This window comes from Trichechus manatus, unplaced genomic scaffold (assembly GCF_000243295.1).
Source record: "Trichechus manatus latirostris isolate Lorelei unplaced genomic scaffold, TriManLat1.0 scaffold00214, whole genome shotgun sequence".
NCBI lineage: Eukaryota > Metazoa > Chordata > Mammalia > Sirenia > Trichechidae > Trichechus > Trichechus manatus.
In genome coordinates, this window is record NW_004444150.1 from 264,899 (window position 1) to 284,906 (window position 20,008).

General features: G+C 55.8%; 1 protein-coding gene across 1 annotated transcript in view; it reads left to right on the forward strand.

Annotated features, from left to right (window-relative positions):
• The window catches only part of SEC16A (SEC16 homolog A, endoplasmic reticulum export factor), a 34,525-nt gene that overhangs the window by 548 nt on the left and 13,969 nt on the right, over positions 1-20,008 (forward strand). Inside the window, exons 2-16 of the mRNA XM_023742651.1 lie at positions 3,837-7,484; positions 9,320-9,444; positions 11,621-11,718; positions 11,911-12,037; positions 12,474-12,672; positions 12,976-13,150; positions 14,105-14,247; positions 14,955-15,016; positions 15,124-15,262; positions 15,884-16,129; positions 17,542-17,639; positions 18,330-18,411; positions 18,589-18,706; positions 18,876-18,987; positions 19,193-19,298. Of these exons, the coding sequence (XP_023598419.1) occupies positions 3,906-7,484; positions 9,320-9,444; positions 11,621-11,718; positions 11,911-12,037; positions 12,474-12,672; positions 12,976-13,150; positions 14,105-14,247; positions 14,955-15,016; positions 15,124-15,262; positions 15,884-16,129; positions 17,542-17,639; positions 18,330-18,411; positions 18,589-18,706; positions 18,876-18,987; positions 19,193-19,298 (5,409 nt within the window). The 5' untranslated portion in view covers positions 3,837-3,905. The remainder of the gene's footprint in view (positions 1-3,836; positions 7,485-9,319; positions 9,445-11,620; positions 11,719-11,910; positions 12,038-12,473; positions 12,673-12,975; positions 13,151-14,104; positions 14,248-14,954; positions 15,017-15,123; positions 15,263-15,883; positions 16,130-17,541; positions 17,640-18,329; positions 18,412-18,588; positions 18,707-18,875; positions 18,988-19,192; positions 19,299-20,008) is intronic.

Here is a 20,008-nt window from a genome sequence, read left to right on the forward strand (position 1 = left end):
CGGCTGGTCTACGCCGCGTCGGTGAGCAGGCGAGCTCAGGCCGAGGAGGGGAGGCCCGCGGGCCGGAGGGCGGCTGCGGAGGGGCTGGCCGGTCAGAGGGGCGGAGGGCCAGGGCTCAGACGCGGTAGCGTCGGTCTCCGGGGAGGGCGCCTGCCGAGTGCCGGCGGGGCCGGGTCGGGGAGGCCCTCCGCGGCGCGGCACCATGCTCGGCGCGGGGCTTTTCCGGAGCCTGGCCGCTGCCCCGGCCCCGGGCTCCGTGAGCTACCCACTGCCTCAGGACGCGGGCTGGGAACTGTGCCCAGCTTAGGGGAGGTGTTGCCTAGCCTTTCGCCCTCTGCACCTTTGTTGACTTACAGATTCACCGTCACAGGTGGACGTGGACCTAAAATGTATGACCTGGTTCTGGCAAATGTTTGTCAAGAAGCTTGGCTCTGTGGACGGTGCTTAGCAATGGTGGCTTTTTTGTAGAGTTGTGTTAGGGTGGCTGGAGAATAAGCCAAATATCTCGGAAGAAGCCTGCAACGTTTTAAAACGTGGAAACATTTAGGAAATTTACTTAGCAACTCGTGCACCCTTTGCTTTGAAGGTTCTGAAGGTGTTTGTCCTCAGTGATTGAAAGATTTTTACTTAGTGGTGCTGAACCAAGAAGCAGCTTTGTTGGTGTTATATTTTTAAGACAAGATGACCAAGATGTTGCAAGAGGTGACAGGCCTGTGTTTTGTATCAAGGGTTAGAGGAATGTGTAGATCATCTTGCCCTTTTTGTGATGAAAGTATTACCCGAGAGCTTTTGGACACATCAAAGCCGTTTCGAAATCAGTTTTTGCTGTTTGAGTTACAGATACTTTAAATGGCTTGTAGATTGGGCCTAGTTTGCTCACTGAGATTTCGTTTTAAGTGTGTATGGTGTAGGTGTTAGCCAGAGAGGTACTTCTCGTCCCCGGATGAGCACTAAGAAGCTGAGGAAATCCCAGAGTTTCCACATCATGCGGCTCCCTGTGGCCTTGTTTGCTTTCGTTGTTTGTTTTTTGAATTATGCCCTTTCTTAAGGTTCTGGCTGCTGGTCTCTTGCAAAGATAAGGCGAGAGTGACTCACTTACCTTAACAGCAGCTACTGCAGCGAGTCTAGAAACTGTACAGGAAGTTTTCTTTAAGGTCGTGTGCAAATTCCAATAGGATTCCTTCTTGCTTCTGGAAACTTGTTTTCATGAGCGTCAGGGTGTCCTTTTGACCCTCGTCAGTTTTAGCAGTGCTTAGATTGCTGCTGCTTCTTTTAAACCTCTACATGTATTCGATCAGGATTCTGAATTTAGAAAAGTCGGAGTTTACAGTGTCTTTTTATTTGCATACTTAAACGTCCAGTAGTCTGACAGGGCATCACTCTAGCAGCCGCCGTGAGGGAGACTGAGGGCAGAGGGTAGACAGACCAGTGGTTGCTTGGTGCTTCTGTTGATTTAGACACTTACAGCTGGGGGCCAGTGGTCCTGGGAGGAGAGGGGAGCGTGTGTGTGTTTTACATATCTCGGTTCAGTAGCCAGAAAGATAGTGAAAATGGGGCATGCTTAAGTATTTCACATAGATACAAAGTCGTTCAGTTGAAGAGCTGGGTTTATGAATAATGCATCTTCAAGGAGATCAGCAGGTCTCGTCGGAACAGCCTGCCTTTTCAGAAGTTAGAAGATGTGAGGGTGTGGAATGGCTGAGTCAGAATCGACTCGACGACACACACAACAGCAGCAGAGTGAAGTTCCCAGGAGCGAGACAGAGGATATGCGGTTGTATTGTTTCTCTGCTGATGGATAGAGAAAAAAGTTTTAAAAAAACCCATGAGATTGCTCCAGTCAAGATTGCCGTATTGCTAAATAGCTAGAAGTTGGGAGCTTAAGTTTGTATTTAAGTGATAGTGTTTGGTTGTAAAAATGGCTCTTGGTCCTGTAGAGTTGAGAAAGTAATTTTAAGAAAGTTTCTCAAGGAAAGCATTCAAGTATAAAGCTGTGAAGTTTAGATTTTGTGAAGATTTCCCAATTTAGCAGCAGTAGAGGTTAGAGTATCCCAGAATCCACTGGGAGTGAAACCTCGAAGACTTGGCCTGGAAGGTACCTCAGGAAAGTCATTTTAGCCACTCTCTCCTTTTACGGATGAGGAGCGATGACGTGCCGAGTCACTCAGCGCGACCCCAGACTTGCTGCCTTGCTGTCACAGTGATGCCTGGCGAATACGTCCTCTAGGCCTGCACTCTACTTATTAAATCCAGAAAGCTGCTCAGAATGCTTGTGGAGGGTCTTCTGCTGAAACTTTGCAAGGAGGAGGCCCGTGTCCTGGAAGACACCGTAAGGTGCCTCTGTTCCTCCAGGTAGCAGTGTTCCTAGGAGGGACGTGGACGGACGCCGTCCCTGACTGCCAGTGGAGGCTTTGCGGTGTCCAGGTGTGGCGCTGCAGCCAGCTTGAGGGGATGCAACCGAATGCCCAGCAGCGGATGCTGGCAAGATGCCCCACCTGTTCTACTTTCAAGCCATATAAAACCGAGCTGTAAACGCTCTTTATTTGAAAATGACAGATAGAACCAGAGGAGACCTCTGATGCTGTTCTGAATGCAGCCCATCAGGTTTGAGTGGACTTCAAGGTGCTGTCATTGGGTGGGAAAGAGTCCCCTGCTGGCAGAGGACAGAAGTGAATGAATGAGTGTAGTCACAGGACAAGGTTTCAGGGCGGCAGAGGGGGCTTGCATTTGTAAATAGCTTTACTTAAGATACCTTCTTAAATGTCTTCTTCGCTTATCCAACTACCAGGAAGATTTCCAATTACAAACAACCTGTACTTGGCAGCAACGTGTGGCTTGAACTCTGAGTCCATCCACCCGCTTCCCCCTTTGGCAGCTGACTTTTCTCCGGGATTGGTGAAACTGACCAATGGAAAAGGACTTTCTAAAGCTACGGTTCTTGAACTTTTGCCTTAAAAGTACAGGTTAGCTCTTCAGGACTCTGCTTGTATTTTATTAAGAAACAACAACACCCCCCCACCCCATAATTAGAGGCTTGTTGGCACACTCTGCCTGTTGTTCAAGTTGTGAACCAACTCAGTTGGTCGACTTTACAGCTGTCGTAAGTTTACTTGGGATCTTCATTCCAGGCATAGCTGTTGCTCCAGCTCGCAAGAGGTCAGAGGCAGCCGTATTTTGCTAGTGGCGTTTTCAAACCTTAAACCAGTCAGTGCAAAAAATGAGACAGTTTTCATGGTGGGTAAAAGGCATTATAGATGAATCCATTTCAGATAACTTGTTTTGCAGCTTTTATTACTCCCTGCTTTGTAATGCTCTCTTATTAAAGTGCACAGAAGAAGGGATTTTCAGCTTTTGTTTTTCTCTTGAGATTCAAATTCACCTGCATGAAAAGTGTGGTAATGCACTTTCCCGTCTTAGGAGAGGAGTTGGCTCTTTCTGGATCTGGTGATAGTTTGTGGAAAATGGGTAGGAACTGTGCAGCCTGGTGTGGTGTGTGTTAGACCGGTACTCAGATTTGGTGAGGGCGTTCCATAGGTGACGGGTATCCCATGTGGGTGTTCAGCTGGTTACATAACCCGGAGAGGGCAGGGCTTGTCCAAAGTGGCCCAGCTGGCTCGTGGCAGCCCTCCTCAGCCCTCGCCTGGTGCCCTCGGACAGCCCCAGGACAAGGACCCTGCAGGAGCTGGAGTGGCTCCATGCACGGCTCACTTCCTCAGTGGTTAAATGACTCAGGATCACGTTCCATCTTTTCTTTTTTCTCAGTTTCCTGGTTGCAGCTAGAACTTTGAACTTGTGGGCTTTGTGCTAATTCATTCTTTTTTCTTTTTTGTTTTCAGGTCAGATTAAGGAAAAGCGATATCCTGCTTCTTTCTGTAAGCAGCATCTCATTTTGCAGGAACTAGATCATGCAGCCACCACCCCAAGCAGCCCCGTCGGGACTGGTCGGGCCACCTCCAGTGGGAAATCCTCGGGGCATGTTTTGGTCGAACAGCCCATATAGAAGACGGGTGTCCAGCAGTGTGCCGGCAGCTCCTGTGACATGCCCACTGCAGCCGGTGACAGACCCTTTTGCTTTCAGTAGGCAGGTGGCCCAGGACACGTCCCTGGACACTTTGTCCAGAAGCAGCCTGCCTGTCGTGCCAGGCCCAGCACCCCCGGCATTTTCTCAACACCCAGCTCTGCCTACACCTCACACAGGTACCGGGGATCCTTCTCAAGGACCATGTGAGCCTGTGCCGGGCCCTTTCCTGCAGCCCGGAGTGGATGCCAGCCTGTTCTCCAGCGCATCGACCCCTTCAGCGCAGCCTGGGCCCGAGGCGAACAGGAGCACAGAGAGGGGGCCCAGCTCAGCACCCAACGTTCCGACCCCACCGAATCCTCCTCAGTGCATTCCAGGAGTGGGTCCTGACAGTCCTTATGGGGCAGCACCAGGGCCTGCCAGACCCCTCAGCAGGCAGAATCCCCGCGACAGTGCTGGGCCACCAGCAGTATCCTCTTTCTTCCCTCAGCCGCCTGTGCAAATGCTGGATTCGTGGGTGCCAGTCCAGGGGGGTCCACGGCCCTCAGGCCAGCACTGTTCCCCCTGCCCAGAAGGACCTGGCCACAGCGTGGTACCCCGGGCTTCTGGCCTTCCTCATTTTCCCCCTCAGTCTAGGGCACACCAGAGTCCTGCCCATGAACAGCAGCACAGCCCCCTCGCTCCTGGACCAGGACCCTTGGCTGGGGATGAAAGGAATGAGACAGCCTATCTGCAGAGTGGAAACCACTCCACCCGTCACTTTGATCCTGAGAACACGTTCAGGCAGAGCCCCAGAGTGGGCCCAGCCTGGGCGAGCCAGGAGTTTAGGCAGAATCCGGGAGGCAGTAAAGAGCTCAGGCCAGACCCTGCTCTCGCTAACCCCCTTGCTCAGGGAAATGGTCCCGACCACCACCTGCACTACCCCCCTGGGGCGGGGGCTGGCTCGGCAGCACTCTCCATGTTCTTCCAAGGCGGGGAGATGGAGAATGAGGAGAACCTTTCAGCCGAGAAAGCAGGCTCTGGGGGGCCGTCTGCTTTTGATGGCTTCTGCCCTAACCCCGGCCTTAGCCACCGTCCTCCTGCCGCACACATGGGCACAGGCAGTCCTTCCCAGGCCTTCCTCCAGGGCCCCAGCAGTGAGACCACACAGCCAGGAGGGGACTCGCAGCCCTATTTTTCTCAGTCTGCGGGCAGCCAGCGCGATCAACCGACGGCTGGAAGTGCGGCTGCTGGTACGTGGGGTGACCCAGCAGGCCCAGGGACGTGTGGCGCCTTTGGCCCACAGTGTGAGAATGTCGAGAACCTGGAATTCATCCAGAACCAAGAAGTTCTGCCGAGTGAGCCGCTGGGTTTGAGCTCTTCCTCCCAGAGTGACCCGTTCTGGTGTGGAGCCCTTCCCGGGCCGCCTACTCCCAAGAGCGGTGTCACGAGCCATGTGGGAGGCGGGGGGCCACACCTGGAGGCCCCCAGTGCACCTGTACTCCCTGACAGCGTGTCATCCAGCTACAGCAGTAAAGATCACCGGGCCCCTCTGAGTTCGGCCAGACCCCAGGAGTTAGTGGGCACCTTTATTCAGCAAGAAGTTGTAAAGCTTGATGAAGAAGCTTCAGGCAGTTTCTTTAAACAAATAGATTCTTCCCCTGTGGGAGGAGAGATGGATGAGACCCCCATGAGCCAGAACTACCGCCACAGTCTATCCCAGCCCTCGACCCCAAGTCCTCCGAAGCCCACAGGGGTATTTCAGACAAGTGCAAACAGTTCTTTCGAGCCAGTGAAATCCCACTTCGTTGGGGTGAAGCCAGTTGAGGCAGATCGTGCCAACATGGTGGGCGAAGTGCGGGGCAGCCGTGTCCGCCAGAAGAAGCGGAGACCAACAGCCGCCCTACCTGATGCCTCCCCTGGCAACCTGGAGCAGCCGCCCGACAACATGGAGACCCTCTTCACTGCCCCGACCTGTCTGCTGCCCCTCAGCACCTCTGTGGAAGCTGGCCACGTCCTTCCACACACTGGGGGGCCACCTTCAGAAACCGGGTTCCCGACACCTGAGAAAAGGTCCTCGGCCAGGGCTCAGGGGGCTGTGAAGTGCGAGAGCCCAGCTACGACCTTGTGGGCACAAAACGAGCTTCCAGATTTTGGGGGCAATGTCCTCCTGGCGCCAGCTGCCCCTGCACTCTGTGTCCCCACAAAACCTCAGGCTTCAGAGGTGATTCAGCCGCCTGACGAGGGTGTCGGCGGGCAGCAGCCAACCAAGCTGTGCTCCCTGTCCCCACTCCAGAACCGAGACGGCATTGGTGCTTCTGAAAACCTCGAGAACCCTCCCAAGATGAGCGAGGAGGAGGCCTTCCAACCTCAGGCAGGTTCCGGTTACGCCAGCCTGCTCCCCTCGCCGCCGCCCGACTCTCTGCACAGCCAGCCGGTCCTGATCGCCCAGCCCGATCAGAGCTATAATTTGGCTCAGCCCGTTCATTTTTCCGTGTCGTTGTCAAATCATAATGAGAAGAATCCTCCCCAGAGAGACCCTTTGGTGGGGGATAGGCCTGCACTGGGCAGCTGGGGTCTCCCTGGTGAGTCTGGAGAAAGTGCTTCCTTGTTGGGGCTCCCACTCAGTGCCCCCGTCAGCCCGCCTCTGCTGAGCAGTCTCGCCCAGGGTGGTTTTCCGCAAGCTTCTGGTCCTGAAACAGTTGTGAAGCAGCCTGCCTCCCTGCTGGCCCAGCCCTCACCTCAGCCGCCTCCAGTGAGCTTGGCTTCAGAAAGCCTCAAGAACTGCACCACGGAGAGCGTGCCTCCTGCGTTCACTCACAGCCCTGCTGGGAGCGCGGGGGTGCTGTTGTTGCCACCCGGGAGCGGCAGTCTGCCACCTAACCGCTCCAGCAGTGGGGAAGAAACTTCTGGAGCCCTAGACTTTACGTTGAACAGGACTTTGGGAAATCCTGTAAGAATGTGCAGTCCGTCCCATTCTGACGGCCCAGCTGCCGCTCAGCAGAGCCTCGCCGGTCATCCGAGACAGCCTGGGCCTGGAGCACATGACCCAGACTGTTTCTACCAGCAGGTGACACAAGTGGCCCTGGGCCCGAGTGGCCTTGAGAGAGCCCAGCTGGAGTCAGGGCCTCCGCAGCAGCCCACTCTTGCCCCACAAATGCCCAAGGCAGCGTTGCCAGAACCTTCCAGCACAGGAAGCCCACCTGCACCAGGCCAGGCCCACAGTTCCGCCCAGCCACCAGCGAGTCCCGCTCCGGCCGACACCGGTCAGCAGGTGCTACCTGGGCCTCCTCGGTCCTCCAGCATGTCTGTCACCTCAGCCAGCTCGAGCCAGGCAGCTGGGCGGTCAGAGCCGCAGTGGCCACCTCCGCCGCCACCCCCGGACTTGTCATCCTACTACTATTACAGGTCCTTCTATGACTTGTACCCACCTCAGTATCCCTTGCCGTACCCGCCGGAGCCTGGGACAGCGCCCGTCTATTACAAGGTAGAGTAGAGCGTTCGTGTTTTCCAACCTGTGTCTCTCTTTGCTCTCAGCCGTGGCTTTCTTTCCGTGTGCGCTGGTTGGCAGTGCTGTGTCTGCATACTGTGGGAGTAGCCGTGGTCCTCCCAGCCCGTTCTCTCCCAACACACAGGGTGCTTCATGAAAACCGTGCTCCCGGGTCCTAGGCGTGCTCCACCAAGCACGGACCATCCTTGGAGGTTCACCGTGCACGCTGGCATTGTGAATCACTTACACCACGTGCTTAATTTCTGTTTAACCCAGTATGCTCTGACTTAGGTAACAGAAAGGACCCCTTGTTGGCTTGTGACCCCTGCTGGCACTCTGCAGAACCAGGTTCTGTGTGGTGTACTTCTGCAAACTGGCATAGGTGTTTGAAGCTTTTGTGTGTTTTGATATCAGCAATCAACGTAGAAGCAACAGAAATAACTGTAGACTCTTTAAATCCATTTTCATAATAGAAACTTTCAGGGAGAGAAGTTATGTTTGAAGCGGTATCCAAATGAAGCCGCTAAGAGAAATGAAATTCTGCAAGCTGCTCCGGATAGCGGAGAGGGTAGAGGACTTCAGTGCTCTCCTCGCACCAACGCGAGCTCAGGAGTGCTGTTGAAATTACATTCTCCGAGGACCTGCAGTCTTGAGAACGTTTGTCTAAGATGACACATGTCCATAGTCTCAGCCTTTCATCGCCACTAATCCCCGATCTAGTGTTACCTACAGTAGGACCGTGGGACACGAGAGCTGAAAACCACAGTCTGTGTCCAGAGCCTAGTGGTGTTGAATTCATGTGGCTGCCTAAATGCAGTAAGAATCAGTGGGTCATGCCGGAAGTTACCAGAAAGTCCTGGCAGGCACTGCAGTCGGAGAGGCCCAGGAAGCAGGGCTCCTGTGGGCTGGGGTGTGAGGCTGGCTGCCCTGGTGATGGAGGCCCGCCCCTCTTGTGAGCTCTCGGGCACCTTGGTTTGTGTGTGCAGTCAGCTACACACCTAGCGATGGAGACCGCTGAGTTCCCAGTTCTGAAAACAGCCTCTGTGGGGCTTTGTGTCCCTGGCAGGGAACAACCGCCACGAGCTCAGGACGGTGCCAAGCAGGGAGAGCCCCTCACCCTGTGTCCTCTCACGCTTTCACTCCCAGCCAGCGGCCGTGAGCGTGAGACACTTGGTTCTACCTAGTCTGTCTGTCACTGGAGTCCCCAGTAGTAGTCAGGAGTAAGTGGACGTTGATGCAATCTCATGGCCAGGTAATGGCAGAGGCCGCCTCAGACCTCCGCTGTGCTCCGGCGACGCCTGCAGGGTGTCGAGATGGCTAACAAGCACGTGGTGGGATGAACGGGGCAGCGCGCGGTAGTGTGAACGGGGCAGCACGTGGCGGGGTGAGCAGGGCAGTGTGCGGTGGGGTGAACGGGGCAGCGCCCGGTGGGATTCTCTTGGGTCGCTTCAGGCCCCATTGGGGTGAAATCCTGGTCAGTAACAGAGCCTTCTGCTGCCGAGGTGGTGCTGAGAGGGGACACGCTAGGCCCTGTGTCCTCGGGGGGCTGGGGCCCTGCACGTTTGAGGAGCAGGAAGGAGAAGCTGAGCTGTCCCCTGTGAAGTCACAGGGCCCTGGGTGTGGTCTGCCCCACTGGACGGGAAGATGGTGAGCGTGTCCTAAGCTGGGTGACCGAAATCCAAGGGTGGTCCTGCTGTCTGCCTGTCCGAGGGAGCTCCCTCCACCCGGCCTCTTGTTTTCATGAAGGAGTGGGCCGCTGCTGATCCGAGCCAGAGCAGCCCCCAGTCTGCTCTGCGTGTGGAATCTGATGCTCGCACATCTTCCTCCCCCAGGACACCTATGGCCTGTACAGGCCCTACGACAGTGCCGCGTCTGCCTACGCCGAAAACTACCGCTTCCCTGAGCCTGAGCGGCCTAGCTCGCGGGCGAGTCACTGCTCGGACCGGCCGGCACCCAGGTTGGAGCTGCGCGCCTCGAGGGTCTCTCTCCCTGACAGGTTGTGTGTGTGCGGCTGGGTGGTGGGCCCTTCGGGAGGGGAAGATGCTGCCCTTGTAAAGTACAGGTGGTCGCCATCTCAAGACGGGGTTCTGTTCCGATGACTCCGTCCTAAGTCATTTCTGACATAAGTGAAATAACTTCTTTTTTATTTTTTTTTAGTTTTCATTATTGTTGTCTTTTATTATCATTGTCTTTATAAATCTAGTCTTTATTTGTTTTGAGGGTGTGCAGACATCACACATAAGCTTACAGAGATGTTTTAATACAGACGTACGTAAGTAAAAATGCACACAAATCATAAAAATTTCCTGACGATGAAAACGAGTTGGCGATGTTGGCATTTTGTCAGGTAGTGATGACTCCGCTCGTGGAAGCTCCGGGATTTTCTGGACTATCCCTGGGAATAGGGGTGGCGCTCCCGGTCAGAAAACTAGCGAGAGTTGTCTCTGTGGTCCTTTTCTTTGTTTCTTCGCATATTTCGTGGTGATGCCTCACTGCTCCCCGAGTCTGCCTGTCGACTTCAGCAAAGCAATCAGCATTTGGGTTCCTTTTTTCAAGCAACTGACGTCCCTAATTTAGTTTAGAAAAAAACTCAAGCTCGTCGTCTCGCTGTAAAATGTTTGACACCTTCTGTCCTTCCCCTTCCTCATGATTTCTTTCTTCAGCATTTCTTTTCTCTTGAAAATCCATTAAGTCCTGATCTGTCGATTCCCTTTCTTCATGATCTATGAGCTGTCGCACATCGGCGATAGCAAGTTCTAAATTCGGCATTCTTGCCGTATGGGTGATGTTTCCACTGATCTCTTCCGTCATGTTATCCTGATCAAGTGCTTGGAGTATGTTCACATAACTCCGGAAGTTTTCCCAAGTCCCCTGCAGACATTTTTCCGTAACTGTCTCCCGGGAAGCTGCAGTGTTGCAGATACACTGACGGCCGTAAGTGGGATTCGTCGTGACTTGAACACGTTGGAAGTCGGCTTGCTTGTCCTAGTCAGGCCTCTTTCTCATCTGTTTGTGTGTTGTCAACGCGATAAGCTTTAAAATGGATCCAGTCAGCCAGCCCCCGGCCCGGCCCTCATTGAGCCGGCCTTCACTGAGCCGGCCCCTGCATGGGCACAGGTAGCACCTGCTGCCCTGCCGTCCTTGTTCTCTGCGCCCGCACTGAGACGGGTGGATAGACCCATCTGCCTAGCCCACCAAGCCTCTGAGCCCACGCGCCTCTGTCCTGCAACTTGGGAAGAGATTCAGACAGAGCCATTGGTGTCCTACATTGAGCTGAGCATGCATCGGAGCAGGCCAGGGTCTCCTGCGCCCCTTGAGTTAAGAGCTTGTGTTTGGTTTTTGTTTCCACTCCGAGATGCTGGTAGAATTGGGATGAAGTAGCAGGCTCTGTGGCTCCCCTCAGTGGGGTTTGCTTCTGCTGGCCTCTCCCAGCCGCCGCCTGCATTGGCTTTGTCCAGGTTAGATGGTAGTTTGTCCCCTCACAGGTAGGGTCACTTGCAGGGCACACCGCTTCTTCAGCATTGTCACACAGAGAGATCTAGTTGTCCACAAAGCCATGATGTGCACGTGCTCGTTGTGCTGATCTGAACACAGGAGGCTTTGTTCTGAGCCCTTGCCAGTATGGCTAGCCTCGGTGTACCCTGCTGAGAGGTCGACACCGAACCATGTGGGAACGAACGTGCCCAGTGGCCTGAAGTTCTCAGGCCACTCGGTTGAGCTCTGTCTCTAGCGGGTCATTGACTGGTTTGCTCTGTGAGTGCTGATCTGGCTCACGGATGCGTCAAGCTGTGTAGGGCTCCAGGATGCGGAGGCGCCTGAGCCTGCTGGCCCTGCCCCCCAGGAGTGTGGCTCCCTGCCGTCAGGCACGCCTTGACACCACGCGGAGCCCAGCGTCAGCCTTGCCTTCTGTACGGTGTCACACTGAGAGCCCAGACGGGGCAGTTCTCTCTTCCAGACATTTTCCTGAGCTGTGGGGTGGGGATGTCCGTAATCTCATCATTGCTACCCTTTCGGATCTTCTAGTCAGAATGTTTTCACAGCCAAAGCGCTTTGGTGAAAGCCAGTTGATTGGGTTATTGTTTGTCTTGGCTGGGATCTTGTCACTTGTTAGTTACCAACTCTGTGTTTTCCAGGCAGGGATACCCTGATGGATATTATCATTCCCAAGGCGGATGGAGCAGTCAGAGTGACTACTACGCAAGTTACTGCTCCAGCCAGTATGACTACGGAGGTGGGTTAGAAGGCTAGCTGTCAGGCGCCACCAGCTGCGTGCCCCAGTGCCCGCTGGCCTCTGCAGGGGCTTCGGCTCCTCCAGAGTCCTTGAGCGTTCCTGAGTCCTGGGGTGGCCCAGCATCTTTAGTGAACCCCATGGCGTTTCTCTTTTGTGTGCTGTTGTACTGACCCGGTAATCCCTCGCTTGTAGATCCTGGCCACTGGGATCGCTATCACTACGGTTCTCGATTCAGGGACGCCCGCTCCTACGACCGGAGGCACTGGTACGATGCCGAGTACAATCCGTACCGGAAAGAGACGTATGCATACGGGGACAGGTTGGTGAATACGCTTCCCGTGCAAGGTTTGCAGGAAAGCAGGGGGGTGCTCCTGCTTCTGTGTCCTCGTGTCTTTGTGAGGTACCAGAGAGCTGCCGTGTTCTGGGTTCCTGGGAGCAGCTGCTGGGGTGCTGGCCAGTGTCTGAGAGAGGAAAGGAGAACAGGGAGTCCTGGCTTCTTCCTTGTGGCCTGAACAAAGACGAGGCCTTGGCGGGATGGGACTGTGGCACCTTTCTCCAAGGTGGCTCGGACGTCATGTCCGTCATAAGTTGGCAGGAATGGGTTTTTGTGACTGGTGTCCTAAAGGTTGTGCTTGGCAGTGGGGAGGATGGGAGCAGCGAGGATTTGATGGGGGCTGGATTGTAGCGGTTTACTGTTGCCCCGGAGCCGCTCCCCACATCCCACAGCCTCTGCTTCTCCTCCACGCGTCCTCTAGACCTGAGAGGTACGACGATCCCTGGAGGTATGACCCCCGCTTCACGTCCAGCTTTGAGGAGGACCCGGAGCTGCACCGAGACCCGTACGGGGACGAGGGGGACAGGCGCAGCGTCCACAGCGAGCACTCGGCACAGAGCCTGCACAGCGCCCCCAGCCTGCACAGCCGCCGCAGCAGCGTCAGCGCCCACTCACAGCAGGTGGGCGCTGCTGCCCAGAGCATGCCTCCTGCCCGAAACCGTCTCATGTCCCCTTCCGGAAGACTCCTGCCCGTTAGGCCACGCTTAGCACACAAGCTGACGCCATGGGCAGGGTCTTGAGCAAGATGGAAAGAGAACTTGCGAGATAATTGTCGAGATAATTAAAGAAGTGTGTGGAACCAGTTCTATTTAGGACACAGTTATCCTTTTTCTGCAGTTCTGATAACATACAGTCTCGTCAATGCCCCTGGTGTTCGCGGTGAACTCATTTTTAATTTTACCCTTTTGTTTTGTGTTTTTAAGAGTCAGATTTACAGAAATCACAATGTGACTGCCGGCTCCTATGATGCCACGGCTCTGCCGGGTTCCTTTCACGGTGATTACGGCTATGGCACTTACGGCAGTGATTTCAGCGGTGTGCAGGCCTTTCCTGAGTATGGCTACCCTGCAGGCACCAGCTGGCCCACCGCGGGGTCAGGTGGGTGTTGCCACGGCAGTGCAGGCAGAGCACCTCCCGTCCTCAGCCCAGAGGGACACCGGGTCCGTGAGGGGCAGGGTGAGGGGCTGGCTCGGCAGTCAGCGTTTGTGTTATGCTGGCCTGGCTTTACTCTGCAGGACAAGGATGGCCCTGCCCCGCCTGCCCGGCCCTCTCAGCTCGGCTGGTTGAGGGGCTGGGGCGTTCCTTGGGTGCGGCTCCAGCGCACAGGCCAGGCGCTGCTGTGCGTTTGCAAAGCGTGGCTCTCAGGCAGCCTTGTCCGAGCTCTTGGCTGGTGTCTCTTTGTGCCCCCCAAATGCTGGCCACCTGGGCACACGGTTTGGGGGAAACTTGTGATTCTCTCTAGAAGCTCCTGGGTGTGGATTTGCTTGTGTGTCACAGTTTGAATTCCCCCAAATGCCTGATGAAGTGCTGTTTCTTGGAAGACTGCAAAATACGTGTAAAGATATAAAGTGTAACGGCATGTTATTTCTTAGGTAAAATTATTTCAGTTTAAAGTCTTATTTGGCTTTTTACTTAGGGGGTTTTGCTTTCTGCCCTTCCCAGCAGGCGTTCTGTGGTAAAGAATCTGACGTGGAGTGGCCCTGAGCAGCACCAGGGACCCCAGGATCATGGGACTGGAGCAGCGGGGGGTCTTGGCGCTGCCTGACCTAGAAAAGGGGCTTCATGGGTTTTAGTAAAGGAGCTTTTTCTTTTTAGAAGCTCTCGTTTTTTGTAACAATTGTAAAAGTTCTCCTGAGATGTGCTGGAGTTGTATATGTTAACAAGGTATTTAGTAATCAGTGATTTCCAGATGAAAGGGAATGTATCGTGATGAACTCAGCCTCTTTGTGACTTCCTCATATGGGCACCTTGGAAAGCCAAGTGTTTGACCTCGCTCAGCTGCACTGAAAAGCAGCGGGCTGATTGTTGCTTTTTCAATGTGTTTAAATGTAGCTCCATCAAGACCAAGCTCTCCTGAGAAGTTTTCAGTGCCTCACGTCTGTGCCAGGTTCGGTCCCGGTGGGCAGCTCATCAAGGTGATTCCAAACCTGCCTTCGGAGGGACAGCCAGCGCTGGTCGAGGTGCACAGCATGGAGGTAATGGCAGGTGGTGCGCGCCACTCCCCTGCGACCCCGGCCTCCGTGGGCTTGGAGACTGGCGTTTCCGAGCTGTGAGTTGAGGTCGCTGACAGAAGACGTTGGGAAACGTTTGTTCACCCGTGAACCTTCACTTTGTAGGTGTTCCTGTTCTGTTGCTCGTGCCCCTTCCCCAGAAGCCAGCACCACAGGCGTCTGCTCTGGGTGTTGTGCGGACGTGGTCTGGTGTTCTCATCTCCACTCTGGGTTCTTGTCTTTGACTCTGGGAGAACCCTGTGTACATGTATTTTATCCACGCTTTTCGGTAACGTCACACTGAGGAGTGGCTGAGCAGACTCTGCAGGAGAGAACCGTGCTGCTTCCCAGTTTCCTGGCCGGGTGGGGGCGGGGTGCTGCTGCCCCAAGGGGGCTGCAGGGGCACCTTGTTCTGCAGCCCAGCTCCATGCCAGCCAGGCATCTTTGGTGGTGTATGTTGGGGCCCTCTCAGAATTTTTGGATAAAAAATGAACCTCAGCGCTTAAAGTCGGAGAGTCACTGCTCCCAGCCGACATGGGCGCCCCCTCCGTGTCTCTGTGATGGAGCGCCTGTGCCCCCCCAATCCTGGCCCGTTGGCAGCACCTGCCCCGTGGGAGCGCCCGCCCCGTGGGAGCGCCCGCCCCGTGGGAGCGCCCGCCCCGTGGGAGCCGACCCTCCACCTCTCGTTGCAGACGCTGCTGCAGCACAGCCTGGAACAGGAGGAGATGCGCTCCTTCCCGGGCCCGCTCGGCAAGTACGTGTCCGCCTGCTGGGTCTTGCAGCGTCCATGCAGAGTGGCCGCTGCTGGGTGTGGCTTCTGGGGTGCAGGCACTGCCATTACATTGTCTGCTGTCTTTCCAGAGATGACACCCACAAAGTGGACGTTATTAATTTTGCACAGAACAAAGCTACAAAGTGTTTGCAGAATGAAGATATAATTGACAAAGAGTCTGCCAGCCTTCTCTGGAATTTTATCATTCTGTTATGCAGGCAGAATGGGGTATGTTTCTCTGTATTTCTGGAATGTTCTTTAGGTTGGCCTTTGGTCTGGGGAGCCCCCTGCCCTCCTGAGGGTGCTTTGCTGGGTCTGTGCGCTGAGCCATGGGTGGTGATGGTGCTGCTGGGAAGGAGCTTGTTCGGCAGGCACCTGCGGAGCAGCCTGGGGGTTGGGGAGAAGACCGCATGGTTTGGAGGAAGCGGGGTTTCCGCCCAGCCATTGCTGGCCTCTCAGCCAGCCCAGGGTCTGTGCCCGTGTCCCTGCCGGGGTCTCAGCCAGCCCGGGGTCTGTGCCCGTGTCCCTGCCGGGGTCTCAGCCAGCCCGGGGTCTGTGCCCGTGTCCCTGCCGGGGTCTCAGCCAGCCCGGGGTCTGTGCCCGTGTCCCTGCCGGGGTCTCAGCCAGCCCGGGGTCTGTGCCCGTGTCCCTGCCGGGGTCTCAGCCAGCCCGGGGTCTGTGCCCGTGTCCCTGCCGGGGTCTCAGCCAGCCTGGGGTCTGTGCCCGTGTCCTTGCCAGCCTCTGGAGGGTGCTGTGTGCCGTGGGTATTTAGCACTTGCTCAGGGGGAGACCCGCTCAGGGTCCTCCCTGCCCACGATCTGACTGTCTCCTCACCCCGCCAACCCACAGACCGTGGTGGGGACTGACATCGCGGAACTCTTGTTACGTGATCATAAAACCGTGTGGCTTCCTGGGAAGTCGCCCAGTGAGGCAAACCTGATTGATTTTACCAACGAGGCCGTGGAGCAAGTGGAGGAGGAGGCATCCGGGGAAGCCCAGCTCTCCTTTCTCAACGACAGCCAGGCGGCCAGCACCAGCGGTCTGGAGAAAGACACCGAGCGCTTCAGGGAGCTGCTGCTCTACGGCCGCAAGAAGGTGAGCCGTTGCCGCATCCCGGGATGCTCAGGTGCTCTCTGTGGCCCCGTCCTGTGCCGGGCGCAGCTGGGCGCGCCACAGCCCCCTCCGGGTGCTGCCCCCGGCACGGTGCGGCCTGCTGTTGGCCGAGGGCGGCTCCCGCGTGTCCTCTTTCGGAGGGCTCTGGTGATGGTTTCCGATCACCGCGGTTGCAGATAGGAGGTCCGCGCTCAGGCCTTTGGTGGTTGCGTGTGTGTGCCGTGGCTCCACTCGGCCATGCCTGAGGTGCTGACTCTGACTCATAGCGACCCTGTGTACAACAGAACGCCAACCTGGGAGGCAGAAAGTCAGCCTGTTCTCGTTCTTTCCAGCTGAGTGGGTACTGGGAGTTGGGAGGAGGGGTGCAACAGCTGAGCAGGGCCTTGTCCAAGGCCTCAGCCACATGAAAGGGCTGGAGGGGGCAGAGGGTGCTTGCAGGGCTCAGCTCACGAAGAGACTGGGGGGCCACAAGGGGTGTGCATCCTCCTCCGGGGACCCACTCTTGTGAGGAGTGGGGGGCACCAGTGCAAGAATCCAGGGCAGGGGGTGGAGTGGGGCCAGGGTGACCCTAATGGGGACAGCTGGTGTGGCGGCACTGAGGTGGTACACAAAGGACGGGGTCCTGGGTGGAAGGCGCCCCGTCCAGGTGCTGAGGCTGAGGTGCCTGTGAGGTGGCAGTCGGCACTTGTGTGCGTGGCTCTGAGCAGCTGAGACGAGGATGGTCCTGATTCATGAAGAAAGTAAATACTTGATGAGTAAGCGTGTGGATTGTTGTCACTGACAACTGATTTAGATTGTGTAAGCTGTTTGATTTGATGAGTATTTACCTCTTTGCAACATTCCTGCCTTCTAGCCAGGAGTTCCAGATTATCCACGTTTATGTAGAATGAAGGCGTTGGGGGCTGCCCTCATGAAGGCCCTACCCATGCTAGAAGGTGCCAGTGGAGCTCAGGGGCTGCTCCGAACTGGGGTCCCAGTGATGGGGAGCCCGGAGGCTGCTCTGAGCTGGGGTCCCAGTGATGGGATCTTGCTCACAGTGACAGGATGGCCCTGCTTGTCCCTGTCTTCACTTCTGCATCCGTATCCTGGTTCTCTGTGCTGGAAACACGTTTGTTAGCAGTAACTAAAGCCACGTGCACGTATAGGATGACCCACTACCGTAGGAGCTTTGAAACTCAGGACAATGAGGAAAAGTCAGGTTGTCTTTCACTTCTGAGCTGTGAGCAGGTGTGCTGGAGGCTTTGGTCTGTTTGTTCCTGCCCTGTGGTCGAGTCCTCTCCTTTCCTGTTGGTCCGTGAGGGCGTGTGGTCCACGGCCTCTGCTTATTTGTTCCGTGAGCTGCTGTGATGCTTCCACCCACACTCCCAGCTCCATAACTGCCAGACGCTTTGCAGGACGCGCTGGAGTCTGCGATGAAGAGCGGCCTGTGGGGTCACGCTCTGCTGCTGGCCAGTAAGATGGACAGCCGGACGCACGCCCGAGTCATGACCAGGTAGAGAAGCCAGCGCCCGAGGCGCCTCGCCCACGGGCTGGTCAGTGCTGGTGCTTTGTTGTGGGAAAGGAGGGGCACTGGGGGTGCATGGCGGTGCTGTGGCCCTGCCCCCTGGGCGGTATCGTGGCACACGGACCCCATGTCCACCAGCCCTCCCCCCTGGGTGGTATTGGTTGCACGTGGACCCTGTGCCCAGCAGCCCTCCCCCCTGGGTGGTATTGGTTGCACGTGGACCCTGTGCCCAGCAGCCCTCCCCCCTGGGTGGTATTGGTTGCACGTGGACCCTGTGCCCAGCAGCCCTCCCCACTGGGCAGTGTGGTTGCACGCGGACCCTGTGCCCAGCGGCCCTCCCCCCAGGCAGTGTGGTTGCATGCGGACCCTGTGCCCAGCGGCCCTCCCCCTGGGCGGTGCCATGGCACGAGGATTCTGTGCCCACTAGCCATCCTCCCGGGCTGTATGAATGACCAGTTTTTAAATTATTTATAACTGTATGACTGTTAATGTTTTCTATAAATCTCAGTGAATTCAATAATCTTCATTTTTAACAGCTAGAAAGAAATCACTAAAATTTGTAGTTTGCTTAGGTTAGTCCCCCACGAAGTCTTTAGATAAAGGGGCTGAGATCAGACCTAAGCTGTATTTCTCTAAACCGAGCCCAGGCTGAATCTCTGTGTTGTTGTGTCTGCCTAGGTTTGCCAACAGCCTGCCCATTAATGACCCCCTGCAGACGGTCTACCAGCTCATGTCTGGGCGGATGCCGGCAGCGTCCACGGTGAGTCAGTCAGGAGCCCCGGGCGTGTGCTTGCAGGGCTCTGGCTCACAGGTACTGTCGGAGGCGCAGGTCTGCATGTGCTTTTTCTCCCGCTTCCTGCCTGCGCTCGGGGAGCTCAGTCGTCAGGAGCGGGAGCACCGCCCGCAGCTCGGGCTTTACTTTGTCCCCGTGCCGCAGTGTTGTGGAGACGAGAAGTGGGGAGACTGGAGGCCGCACCTTGCGATGGTTTTGTCCAACTTGAACAACAGCATGGAGGTGGAGTCCAGGACGATGACCACAATGGGGGACACGCTGGGTAAGGGCTGAGGTGGGGGTTGGCCCGAGACCCGGCTGCGGTCAGTGCTGCCGGGGGACTGAGCCACGAGGCGTTCACGTTCTTCTAGCGGGCTTTTGGCGTTTTCTGTCAGAAACCTCTGACCTCTGTGAGCCTGCCCAGTGGTGAGGCCTGTTGTGTGTCTCTGCAGCTTCCAAAGGCCTCTTAGATGCTGCGCACTTCTGCTACCTTATGGCCCAGGCTGGATTCGGGGTCTACACAAAGAGAACAACAAAACTCGTGCTGATTGGCTCGAACCACAGGTGAGGAACCAGCGGATGTGACGGCCCCTCTTCCTTAGAGCAGGAGCCCTCACCCCTGCCCCCCGCCCTGCTGGTTACGCGGGTAGTGGCTGCGTTTCTGTGCTGACCTCGGCTTCTGCGCCCCGATCCATGTGTGGCAGGAACACTGGGTGATGACGCAACAGTTGGCGGCTGTTTCAAATCAAAACCATTCTTTCCTCCACAGTTTGCCATTTTTAAAGTTTGCAACCAATGAAGCTATTCAGAGAACAGAAGCCTACGAGTACGCCCAGTCCCTTGGGGCCCACACCTGCTCCCTGCCTCATTTCCAGGTAGGTGGGGGTGGGGGCAGGGATGGATTACCCAGTAAGCAAGGTAAGCATGATGCTTACTTTGTTTTCCAGATCGTCTGTAGTGAACAATTTTCACATTTTTTCACCACATCAAAGATTTTGCTTCTAGATACGGCTGGCATCTGTCTCTCTCTCCCAACCTTACAGCGTCTTCCTATAGCATCACAGCCTCTTTGCAAACTTTCAGTCCCTTTGTAGGGCCAGATGACCCACCAAGCAAGGTAAGCACGGGTTCACTCTTGCTTACTTACTAAGTAAGTAATTTTACTGAAACCCATGTGAAATTGTTCACTACAGATTAGTAAGTAAGCAGAAGGAAGCCTGTGCTTACCTTGCTCAGTGGGCTTCCCCCCGCCCCAGGGTGTGGATCTTCAGCTCTAACATCTGACAGTTAGCGCCACGAGTTTTGGATTCTTATGCAAAGGATGCAGCTTTTTGGAACGCCACCTTCCTGGGGAGACATTTGATCTGTAATGCTCTAAAGCTAGACCGCATTGAATGGAAGACTTCGTTGGCATTTTGGTTCTTAATATTTTAAATGATAAAAATTTGGAGCACTTGGTTCCAAGTCTCGGATGTGCTGAGAGCTACGTCTGGGTCTCACAGCTCGTCCTCGGGCAGAGAGAACGTGTGCTAGAGTGCCACGCGGGCACCGCGGGCACTTTGGGGCAGTCCTGCCCGGCGCGTGT